This window comes from Sabethes cyaneus, chromosome 2, assembly GCF_943734655.1.
Source record: "Sabethes cyaneus chromosome 2, idSabCyanKW18_F2, whole genome shotgun sequence".
In the NCBI taxonomy this organism is placed as follows: Eukaryota; Metazoa; Arthropoda; class Insecta; order Diptera; family Culicidae; genus Sabethes; species Sabethes cyaneus.
This window is the reverse complement of record NC_071354.1, coordinates 9059324-9072078: the sequence shown is the minus strand read 5'-3', so window position 1 is coordinate 9072078 and position 12755 is coordinate 9059324. Positions and strand designations below refer to the sequence as shown.

The window sequence follows — 12755 nt, the reverse complement described above, 5'->3', positions numbered from 1 at the left end:
AATAATGTTAAAATGTAAAATAATATTGAATAAATTGAAAATGGGTCATTCCACGTCAAGTGACCAAGAAGAAGTAAAACTTGTAATGGACCTTCTTGGATTTTCAGTCAGAATTCCAAGTTTGATGCCCCGTTTTTATAATCAAAAGCCGTCCCAAGTATGTTAGTTTTACTGCACTCTTATTGCGGTTTTTAAGACCAAAATTGGTCATATAAACCATCATAAGAGTGTTATAAAACCCAAACTGTTACTTGGGCTGTTTTCGTCAATCCCACTTATTTTCTTTTGCTTATATCTCCGAAAACATGAAGTCTAGAAAACTGCCCAATGAATTTGAAAAAATAGTATTTTTTTAGTATCAATGCTGCCAAATATTTTTCGATTCGATTTAAAAACTATTTTTCTCCCAATGAATACAATTTGATCTAAAAAATTCCAACTCCATCGTATTTGCCAGTTTTTTTATAAAATCAAAAAAAAATCGACAGTGTTGCCAAATTCCAAAATTTAAACTAAAAAGCTGGCAACACTGCTCAGGAAAATGTAATATGTAGTAACATATACATGCTTTCACAACAGGGCATAGAGACTCACTGCTTCTTGAAAAAAATATTTGCTCTTGGTTTTACACAAGAAATTGGAGGCCGCTTGCTTCGAAACGTTGTCTCTGGATCGGCAAGGAATGCTTCATGACGATAAGTAATTCTAATATAAAAAATCTCTGGAATACGATGAAGTCGGAACTTTTGAGATTAAAATGTATTCATTGGGAGAAAAATAGAACTTTAGTTTTCAAATCGAATTAAAAAATATTTGGCGGCACTGCTGCTAAAAAATACTACTTTTTTCGAATTCCTTGGGCAATTTTCTTTGAAAATGTGAAAATAGTATCTTACTAGACTTAATATTTCCGGAGATATAAGCAAACGAAAATTAGCGGATTTGACGAAAACAATGCTTTTGTTGATTAGGGGTGGGGTGGGGCGTAGGGTCTCCCATAGAAGGAGGGGGAGTTCAATCGGCACAAAAAAAAACAATAGTCGACTTACGCTTATTAACTACTTTCACCTAATTATGGGATTATGGGAGTTTTATCCCATTCTCTGTCACAAGTAAGTCCCATGCACATAGACCACTATAATGCGGAACAGAAAGGTCATTCTGTTCCGGACATAAAATTCATCATGAAAAAAGCAGGTTGGAAACCTACTATTTTGCAATTTTTAGTGTTTATATAGTACATCTATCGATAAAGATGCGATTTAAGCAAAAATCTCATTTTTGACAAAAATGGTCAATAGACCACTATAATTCGGAACGGCTCATATATTTGAATCGAAAAAAGTATTTGTTATGTTTAAAATTGGTATAATATGCATTCGTCTTTTACATTTTTCCTTACAAATTTTTACCTCTTACATTCTATCTTTTGCTTTTCATAAACTTCAGGTTTTGAATTCTTATTTAAACCGGCCATCAAGGTTTAAATTGTGGACTTAACCAAACTGTCTTTCATCTTGTAAACTTTTTGATTTTATCAATTTCCTTTGAACTTTTGCTAAAATTTGAACTTTTTGACCTTTTGGCTTTGACTTTTCGATCTCCGAATTTTCAATATTAAATTTTCAATTTTCAATTTTCAATTTTCAATTTTCAATTTTCAATTTTCAATTTTCAATTTTCAATTTTCAATTTTCAATTTTCAATTTTCAATTTTCAATTTTCAATTTTCAATTTTCAATTTTCAATTTTCAATTTTCAATTTTCAATTTTCAATTTTCAATTTTCAATTTTCAATTTTCAATTTTCAATTTTCAATTTTCAATTTTCAATTTTCAATTTTCAATTTTCAATTTTCAATTTTCAATTTTCAATTTTCAATTTTCAATTTTCAATTTTCAATTTTCAATTTTCAATTTTCAATTTTCAATTTTCAATTTTCAATTTTCAATTTTCAATTTTCAATTTTCAATTTTCGTTTATTCTGAATTTTCAATTTTCGTTTATTCTGAATTTTGAATTTTAGCGTATGGATTCCGGTTCTTGGGCTTTGGTTTCTGGTTTTTAGCTTTCGAGTTTTGGTTTTTGAGGTTTGGTTTTTGATTTTTAGTTTTTGGTTTTTGGTTTTCTGTATGTGGTCTCATCATCATCATTTTTCGTTCTGGCTTTTTTCTTTCGATTTTAGATTTTTCGTATTTCATCTTTCGTCTTTTGTCTTTTATCTGACTTATGCCTCTAACACCTATGTTTTTCGTCTTTCGTTCGTCGTCTCTCGTCTTCCTTACTTGGGGTTCGTGTTTCATATTTCGTCTTTCGTTTTTTGCCTTTTGCATTTCTCCTCTCGTCTGTCGTCTTTTGGTTATTTGTTTCTGGTTTTTTGCTTTCGCTTTGTGTTTCGTATTTTGTATTTTGCCTTTCCTCTTTCGTCTGTTGTTTTTTAGTTGTTTGTTTCTGTTTTTTTTTTGCTTTCGGGTTTTTGTTTTTCGTCTTTCGTCTATCGTCTTTCGCCTTTCGTCTATCGTCTTTTGAATTTGCTCCCCTGGTTTTAAGCTTTCGTTTTTTGGTTTTTCGTTTTTGGTATGGTACTTCTGTCTTTCATCTTTCGCTTTTAGTTTTCCGTCTTTCGTTCTTCGTTTTCCGCATTCCATTTTCGGGCTTTTGTGTTTCGTATTTCATATTTCGTCTTTTGCATTGTACAATGCAATGTTTGATTCTGGCTTTTTGCTTACGGTTTTTGGTTTTTCGGTTTTCGTCTTTCGCCATTCAGCTTTCATCTTTCTTCTGTCATCTTTCGTTTTTCGTCTTCCGTTTTATGTCTTTCATTTTACATTTTTCGTTTTTCATCTTTCGTGTTTCGTCTTTTGTATTTTGCCTTTTATCTTTCGTCTTTCATCGTAGTAGCTCTTTTTATTGTTCTTTTGGATTTTAGGCCGTAGGTAGGTTCGCCCCTAACCGTCTATCGTCTTTTGGTTGTTCGTTTCTGACTTTTTGCTTCCGACTTTCGGTTCATCGGCTTTCATTATTAGAGTTTAATGACTTGAAGGGGTTTCGTCTTGGATCTTTCGTCTTTCGTCTTATGACTCATTCTTTCTGGCTTTTTGGTTGTTCAAATTTCGTCTTTCGCCATCCAACTTTCATCTTTCTTCTCTCATCTTTCGTGTTTTGTCTTTTGTATTTTGCCTTTCATCTTTCATTTTTTGTCATTCATTTTTCTTATGTCTCATAAATTCTAACGTCTTATCATGTTATCCTCTTTCGATTTTGGTCTTTCGTTCTTCGTCATTCGTCTTGCATTTTTGGACTTTCGTGTTTCACATTTCGTCTTTGGCATTGTACACTCTCAAGTCTCTTTTTACAGGATTATTTTACGACTTTTGAATTAACACTGTCTATTTTATTACGATTTTCGAATTACCGCGTTTTTTTTAAACGGTTTTCTTTTACCCGTGTAAAAAAAGACTTGGGTGTACCTTTAGTCTGTCGTCTTTTGGTTATTTGTTTCTAGCTTATTGCTCTCGGTGTTTGGCTTTTCGTCTTTCGTCATTCAGCTTTCATTTTTCATCTTTCTTCTTCCGTCTTATGTCTTGTGTCATTTTCCTTTTTCATTCTTCGATTTTCGTCTTTCATCTTTCGTCTTTTGCATTTTGCCTTTTATCTTTCGTCTTGCGTCGTAATAGCTCTTTTTATTTTTTTTGGAGTTTTTAACCGTAGGCAGGTTCGCTCCTAATCGTCTATAATCTTTTGGTTGTTCGTTTTTGACCTTTTGCTTCTAGCTTTTGGTTTTTCGTCATTAAACTTTTGGGCTCTCGCTTAGTATCTTTCGTGTTTTATCCTACGTCTCATTCTTTCTTATGTCTAATCATCTTATGTCTTTTGTTCTTCATCTTTCGTCTTTTGTTTTTCATCTTCTAATGTCTTATCATCGTATGTCTTTCGTTTTTCGTCTTTCGTTCTTCGTCTTTTGTTTTCGATCTTTGAGTTTTCATGTTTCATGTTTCATATTTCGACTTTCGTGTTTCGTCCGTTGCGTTTTGCCTTCGTTTGTCTTTTTTTGGTTGTTTGTTTCTGGGGTTTTTTCAGTTTTTCGTTTTTCGTCATTCAGCTTACTTCTTTTATCTTTCATCTTTTATATTTTATCTTTTATGTTTCATCTTTTATGTTTCATCTTTTATCTTTCATCTTTCATCTTTCATCTTTCATCTTTCATCTTTCATCTTTCATCTTTCATCTTTCATCTTTCATCTTTCATCTTTCATCTTTCATCTTTCATCTTTCATCTTTCATCTTTCATCTTTCATCTTTCATCTTTCATCTTTCATCTTTCATCTTTCATCTTTCATCTTTCATCTTTCATCTTTCATCTTTCATCTTTCATCATCTTTCATCTTTCATCTTTCATCTTTCATCTTTCATCTTTCATCTTTCATCTTTCATCTTTCATCTTTCATCTTTCATCTTTCATCTTTCATCTTTCATCTTTCATCTTTCATCTTTCATCTTTCATCTTTCATCTTTCATCTTTCATCTTTAATATTTAATCTTTAATCTCTAATCTTTAATCTTTAATCTTTAATCTTTAATCTTTAATCTTTCATCTTTCATCTCTCATCCTTCATCTTTCTTCTTTCTTATATCTTATTCTTTCTAATATCTTATCATCTGTCTTTCATTTTTCGTATTTCGTTCTTACGCTTTCGTTTTCCATCTTTGGACTTTCTTGTTTCTTGTTTCATATTTCGTCTTTCGTTTTTCATCTTTCGGTTATTCGTTTCTGACTTTTTGCTTTTAGTTTTTCATTTTCGTCTTTCGTGTTGTGTTTTATCTCTCTTATGTCTCATTCATCTTCTGTGTTTCGTTTTTTGTCTTTCGTGCGTCGTCTTTCGTTTTCCATCTTTGAGCTTTAGTGTTTCGTGTTTCATATTTCGTCTGTCGCTTTTCGTCCTTTGGTTGTGGTTTGTTTCTGGCTTTTTGTTTTCGGTTTTTGGTTTTCGTTTTTCGTCTTTTGCCATTCAGCTTTCATCTTTCTTCAGTCATTTTTCGTCCTGCGTTTTATGTCTTTCATTTTCCTCTTTCATTCTACGTTTTTCGTATTTCATCTTTCGTCTTTCATAGTAGTAGCTCTTAATATTTTGTTTTGGGATTATAGGCCGTAGGTAGGTTCGTCTCTAATCATCTATCGTCTTTTGGTTGTTCGTTTCTGACTTTTTGCTTCCGGCTTTCGGTTTTCATCGTTCGTCTTTAAACCCTTGGGCTTTTATCTTGGATTTTTCTTCTTTCATATTATCTCATTCTTTCTTATGGCTAATTATCTTACGCCTTTCGTATTTTTTTTTCATGTTTCGTATTGTATCTCTTGCCTTTCCTCTTTCGTCTATTGGTTGTTTGTTTCTTGCTTTTTGCTTTCGGTTTTTTGTTTTTCGTTTAGCTATTGCAAATTATTTTTAAAGTTTTTGTCACCCACCCCACGCCCCTTGGAAATTGGCTTGAAAAATCGGGGGGCAAAAAATAATTTGTGGGATACGAGTTAAATTTTTTAATAAAATCAAAAATTAGTAATAGAAAAACTCGAAAAGTTAACGCTTCAAGCACGAAATTCTACTGTTTGAATTTCCATTTCTGAATTTAAACAGTAGAATTTCCGAAAATTGACCAAAAAAAATTTCTTTCGTTTGTGTCTTTTTAGTAGATTTTTGCATGAAAAATAAGGCCATTGCAAATCATATTTAAAGTTTTTGTCACCCCCCCCCCCCCTCCCTTGGAAATTGGCTTGAAAAATCGGGGGGCAAAAAAATTATTTTGTAGGATATGAGTCAAATTTCTTTTTATAAAATCAATTGTCTGTGGGCTCTACAGTCCGAAAAACTCGAAAAATGAGTCTCCGAGTTGAATTAATGCTTCTAGCGCGAAACAGAAATGGAAATTCGAACAATGGAATTTCCGAAAATCGTCTAAAAAATTTCCTTCGCTTTTGTCTTTTTTCGTATATTTTTGCATAGAAAATAATATATTATAAGCAAGAATAGATTCGGTTTTCACGTTTAAAACTTAAATAAAAATTCTTAAAATCCATGTGTTTTTGCTCGATTCAAAAATTCACTTTGTTTTTTTTTCGCCCCCCCCCTTCAGTGGCCGGACACCGGAAGGACAAAAACTTTATAAAATATTTGTAATGGCCTTATCTTACGTCTTTCGTATTTCTTTTTTCGTGTTTCGTATTTGCCTTTCCTCTTTCGTCTATCGTCTTTTGGTTTTTTGTTTCTGGCTTTTTGCCTTCGGTTTTTTGTTTATCGTTATTCGTCTTACAACTTTAATTTACGTCTTTCATTTTTCGTCTTTTATTTTTCGTCTTTCGTTTTTCGTCTTCTGTCTTATGTCTTTCATTTCCTTCTTTCATTCTTCGTTTTCGTCTTGCATCTCGCGTGTTTCGTCTTTCGTCTTTTGTATTTTGTATTTCATCTTTCTTATGTCTCATTCTTTCTAATGTCGTGTCATCTTATTTCATTCGTTTTTCGTTTTTCAGCTTTCATTTTTGAGCTTTCGTGTTTCGTATTCCATGTTTTGCCTTTCGTTTTACGTCTTTTGCATTGTCGTTTTTCGTTTTTTTTTGTTTTTCGCCAGCTTTTATCTTTCTTCTTTCATCTTTCATCTCTCTCCTTTCGTCTTCTGTCTTATGTCTTTCATTTTCCTCTATCATTCTTCGTTTTCCATCTTTTGCATTTTGCCTTTCATTTTTAGTCTTCTGTCGTAGAAGCTCTTTGTTTTATTTTAGACCGTAGGTTGGTTTGCCCCTAACTGTTTATCGTCTTTTGGTTGTTCGTTTCTGACTTTCATCCTTTTGGAAATGGGGCCACTACTGACACGAGGTCTTCAAATATTGAAACTTTTGCGCTTAATTGGTTGAAAATGGTTAAAAAGTAAGAATTACACTTTTGATGCCTCGAAATAGTGGACCCCTCGGTTGCCAAGGGGCCTAACAGTTTCAAAAAAAAGTTGAATTTTGAGAAAACCTTCAAATCTATATCATGTGATATTTCATAAATTTGCCATCAAACAACTAACAAATGGCCCGGTTCTGTAAAGAAGAAGAACAGGACTTTCAAATAGAGTAAAAAATTTTTTGGCGGCTATCTTGGGTTTGGTTTGGAAAGCTGAGAAAAAATGCTATAAGAAATATTCATAAAATAAGGTGTGCAATGGCATTAACTGAATAAAACAACCAGTTATTTGTAGCAAGCTTCACAATTTTCATATAATTATTGTGATATTTTCAAAATTTGCTATAAAACAAACTACAATGGTGGTCTTTAAATGAAAATCGGCGGGGGGCTCATGGTGAAAACTGCCATTTTTTGATAAAATTAAACATGGCGACCAAATCCAAGATGGCCGCCAAAAAAAATTTTCCTCCATTTGAAAGCCCTGTTCTTCTTAACAGAGCCGGGCCATTTGATAGTTGTTTCATGGCAAATTTTTGAAATATCACATGATGTAGATCTCAAGGTTTGCTCAAAATTCACCTTTTTTGAAACTGTTGGGCCCCTCGGCAAACGAGGGGTCCACTATTTCGAAGTATCACAAGTGTAATGCTTATTTTTTGACCATTTTCAACCAATTAAGCGCAAAAGTTCCAATATTTGAAGACCTCGTGTCAGTAGTGGCACCGTTTCAGCGATAATTACTCTTATATATACCGTGAACGTACCATATTCTGCGCAGTTAAGACATTTTTATGATTCCTCCGCTATTATAAGTATTCTAGAGTTAAATTGATAACGTTGATAGCTGCAACATGTAGTGCTACGGTCTATAATATATGGTAAAAAACATGGGAATTAAAAGTCGACCAACAATTGAGTATATCTTTCGTTTTGTAAACCTATCCACGGTGCCTAATTCTGCGCACTCTCTTGCCCATGTTCCTAATTCTGCGCATGTTTGTTCCTAATTCTGCGCACCTAAAAAGTAACAATAAACATTCATACCATGTAGTTTATGTCTTTATACGATGAAAGCACATCAAAAATCCGACATTAGCCATTACCATGATTAAATCCATGATCTGGCCTTCTTGCGCTGTCCAGGAGGCACAGGAACATTATTATCATTTGGATTGGCTTATTTTAAATATTTTATTGTCGATAACGTGAAGGGCGAGTTCATTCGGGTTTTCTCTATACTGAACATTATACTTTAGACTAATATTAACAATTGTGTTTTCATATAGAAACCACTTCCCTAATCCCTGACAGCTCAATGAAGTTCGACTGTCAAAAAAAATCAGAAGACATGGTTCCATGAATTGGCGTTCGTAGGATCGGACCCCGAGCCGTAACACAGGATTCCAATCAATGCAAGTTAAAGGTTCTACTTGAATTTCTATGCCTCTATACCTCAGCCATTCGGGAGAAGTTGCGTATTTTTTCGCGATTTCTTCATAGGATACATTACTGCGCAGAATTTGGAACATGAATAAAAAATCTGTGCCTAAATCTGCAAACTACTGCATCGCATTTTTCCAACGAAAACAAGGCATGCAATCACTCTTTTTGCCTAAAACATGACTAAAACTAATTATTCTTTCTAATTATGCTGGGTAATTTGATCATTGCAAAGAATTTCGATCATTATTTTGTTAATTTTCTAGAAGGACAGTTTTAGCGTTGGCGCTAACAACGTTGTTTTCTGACATATAAAATACTTTCAGTTTCACTTTAATTTATTTCGCTGTCAAATATTATGGCCCTTTTGTGAATAATGGCGTAATATTCAACAGAGATTTATAAAAAAATAACACAATGGCCATAGTTATGCACAATGTTGAAAAATACATATATAAAGAAAAATGCGCAGAATTAGGAGCTGCGCAGAATATGGTACGTTCACGGTAGTAAAATGCGCAGAATTAGGAGCGGTTGGGATACAGTTTTAGCTTTTTAATTATCAACTCTTAAGTTTCACGATTCAATTCTTATTTTTGATATTCGTGTTTTGAATTTTCACTCTAAAAAAATTGAGATGTCCCATCCACGTGAAAAATCATGCAAACTTTTGTACAGCAATTTACGTGGACTTCAAGTGCTAGTTAATGGGATAATTGATAAAATTTACTGGGGTTTGCACGTAAACCACGTTAGTGTGAGTGCAAGGCTACCAACAATTCACGTGAACGTTACGTTTAAAAGTGCGGCGAATGAGAATTACCTATGGTTTCATGTGAATTTAACGTTCCAATTTTTTGAGTGTTGATGTTTGATTCTCGATTCTCGACGCTCGATAATCTTTTATCGATAATCCGATAATATAAGCTGAACCTTCAGACATGATTTTTGATTTTAAATTCTGGTTTTCATGTTTTCAAATTTTGATTTTTGTTTCTGATTTATGATTTATGATTTATGATATATGATTTATGGTTTATGATTTATGGTTTATGATTTATGGTTTATGATTTATGATTTATGATTTATGATTTATGATTTATGATTTATGATTTATGATTTATGATTTATGATTTATGATTTATGATTTATGATTTATGATTTATGATTTATGATTTATGATTTATGATTTATGATTTATGATTTATGATTTATGATTTATGATTTATGATTTATGATTTATGATTTATGATTTATGATTTATGATTTATGATTTATGATTTATGATTTATGATTTATGATTTATGATTTATGATTTATGATTTATGATTTATGATTTATGATTTATGATTTATGATTTATGATTTATGATTTATGATTTATGATTTATGATTTATGATTTATGATTTATGATTTATGATTTATGATTTATGATTTATGATTTATGATTTATGATTTATGATTTATGATTTATGATTTATGATTTATGATTTATGATTTATGATTTATGATTTATGATTTATGATTTATGATTTATGATTTATGATTTACGATTTATGATTTATGATTTATGATTTATAATTTATGATTTATGATTTATGATTTACGGTTTTACTTACGGCGATTTAAGAGTTATTCTTGATTGATTCTTGATAATGAATTTTTGATTTGTGATTTTCGATTTACAATTTTTTTAGTTTCAAATTTTGGATTTTAGATTTTCAATTTTATCGTTTTATTGCGAATATTTTGATTCGCATTTATATTTATTTATTTCGCAGTAGCTTTCGTTTTGATATCCGGTTCTTTTTTCAATCAGGGCCAACAAGTTTTACAGAAAACAAAGAAATTGAATGAATTGAATTGAATGTGTTTAAGATTTTACATAAATTACACATAATATTAAGCCGGACGCTCACTAGACCATTAAATCGCAGCTCGCTCTGCAACATTTACTGCAATTTATTTCGGGGCAGTTACTTAAAGCGCCGATTAAAGGCATATCCCATTTCGAGCACTGCATTATGGAGAGTCAGGCATGTTTTATTGGCGAAAGGCGACATGTTCCCCTTACAAACGACACTAAGGAGGTGATTGATAGTAGCGCATTAACAATGGAACCACTTTGCTGGCGTTCCACCGTCACAGACAATCAGATGGAATATTTCAATTTGCCTAAGCAGCAGGAATGACGAGAAAAAGAGTAATCACCAGCCTGTGAGTGTGAGTTCGGTGGTCTCCGTTGGGATTCACCGGGGAATTTCCCAGCGTTACCGAGCCTCCGACGGAGGCGGGTTAGACAAATGCTAAATTGAAAAAGAAAACAAATCTAAACCAACATCCTTTTTAATACATACACAGAACATCCACATAAATCTCGTTATCGGACACATCGGACCCGATGGAGTTGGACAGCTCGCAGGTGTACGCGCCGATGTCGGCCCGGGTTGAGTTCTTGATCAGCAGGGCCGTCTGTTCCGGGTTGCCACCCTCGTGGCGGGCGCTGTTCAGTTTGATCTCCTGTCCGTTGCGGAACCACTTGACGCTCTCCAGCGAGGCCGGGTTGGCCTCGTAGTCGCAGAAGACGAGAAAATCGTGCGTCTCGTTGACGGTGATGTTGTCCGGTTTGACCGATACAACCGGTGGATCTGTGCGGGCCAAGCCAAGCCGAGCCGGTGTGGTCCGTCGCCGAGAGACAGAATGAAATAGAAGTCACAAAAACGACGGAGAAATGAAATGAACACACATGCACACGGCGCAGAGAAATATGTGGGTTAGTGGTAGCAGTTATTGGCCACTCAGGACTTAATACGTGTGCTCTGGGCTGATAGAGGATGGGCAGTATGAGCATAAATCATGTCACCGCGCGGTGCGACGCGGCGTAACACGCTGGAAGTGATTGATTTCGGTGGGATTTCCGTTGATGGTAAAGCCAAGCCATGGGAAACAAGGAAGATGGATTAAGCTTGCGGGGAACGGTTTGATACTCACACATGACCTCGAGCGTGAGGGTATCGTGCAGTGGCCGGTCGCCGTCCTCACGCATCACGATGTTGTCCGCCTCGCAGCGCATCGATGCACCGTTCTCGAAGCGGGTCGCAGTGAAAATCATTTGACTGATGGTCTCGAACGTACCGTCGTTTTGCAAGTACTACACAGGAACGTAGGAAAATAGAGAGAGCAAAAAAAAAATATTCGATTAGAATTTCTAAAACTAGTAACGGGGTTCAAAAACGCTTCTTGTAAAAGAGTGCATCTGAGGACAAATCAAACAAAACAAAGTAGAGCGAACCTCATTTCGGGTATCAATCACAGTCAAATCAATTCTAAATTTAGGAGAAAAAAATTTTTCCCGTGTGTGCGGAACACCGTCGTCGTTGGCAGCGATGCTCCCTGGCGAATCCATGGCAAGATCAATGTCGAATAGAAAACGACGACAAGCGGGAGGTTTTAGGTCCGTGCTGGTAACGGTAACGGTGCGGTGGCACACCGGAGCGAGACGGAGAGCGGGAAAAGTTTTCACATTCGAGTTCGTGGTTCGTTCGGAACATCGCATTTGATTAATTGCTGTTGGATTAAATGGATCACTCTGAATGGTGACTTTGCGGGTTGTGTTTGCACTTCTGTATACGACGAATCGATAGCAGATAGGTTATGTATTGCCGTGTTGATTATTTGCCTGTAAATCAATCACTCGCAGTGGAGAGGGCATCAACGACGGGAGATACATAGATGAGCACAGAACGAACGTCTACCGGCTGAGCATACAGACATTGGATTCTAGTTTTGAATTGTAACCTGGCATTTAATTTAGTTTGAAGTCCATTATCGATACATCAAGGTTTCTCGACCTTTTAACGGCCGGGGTGTTAGACTTACTCATACACATGGGTATTTAGGAATTTTAGACATTAGCTTTAATTTCCTAGCAACTATTTGCCTTTCATGGTACTTCTCTGGGGAATTTGAAAAACCACTTAAACAAAATGCCGTTTTATTAACAAGATCCTATCATTCACAGGGTTTCTAATTTTTTTTCCAATATCAAAAAATCTGCAAAGCAACTTTCATACCTGTCTGTCTAATAATTGTGTGATAAGATTGTATGCATTGGTAGCATAGTCTAAAAGTTGAAAATATGAAAATATAAAGGATTAAACTTTACAAGTAGGTGAACGCAAAGATTTTTCTAGCTAACCGGCATGCTTTCAAACATGAATAGTGACCTGGTGCTGGTTGGTGGTAATTCAGGAAGACCAGACGTGAATACGTTAAATAGAATTGGGCCCAGGGATGTACCTTGAGGTACGCATGGTTTAACAAATTTTCTGATAGATTAGCAATCATTAAAATTCGAACTATCGTCAAGCAATGTTT

The 12755-nt window shown here is 34.5% G+C and overlaps 1 protein-coding gene across 1 annotated transcript in view; it reads right to left on the bottom strand.

The window, feature by feature from the left end:
• The window catches only part of LOC128737075 (hemicentin-2), a gene marked incomplete at its 5' end in the record, with an annotated part of 63393 nt that overhangs the window by 27450 nt on the left and 23188 nt on the right, over positions 1–12755 (bottom strand). Inside the window, 2 exon segments of the mRNA XM_053831627.1 lie at positions 10736–11026; positions 11370–11529. Of these exon segments, the coding sequence (XP_053687602.1) occupies positions 10736–11026; positions 11370–11529 (451 nt within the window).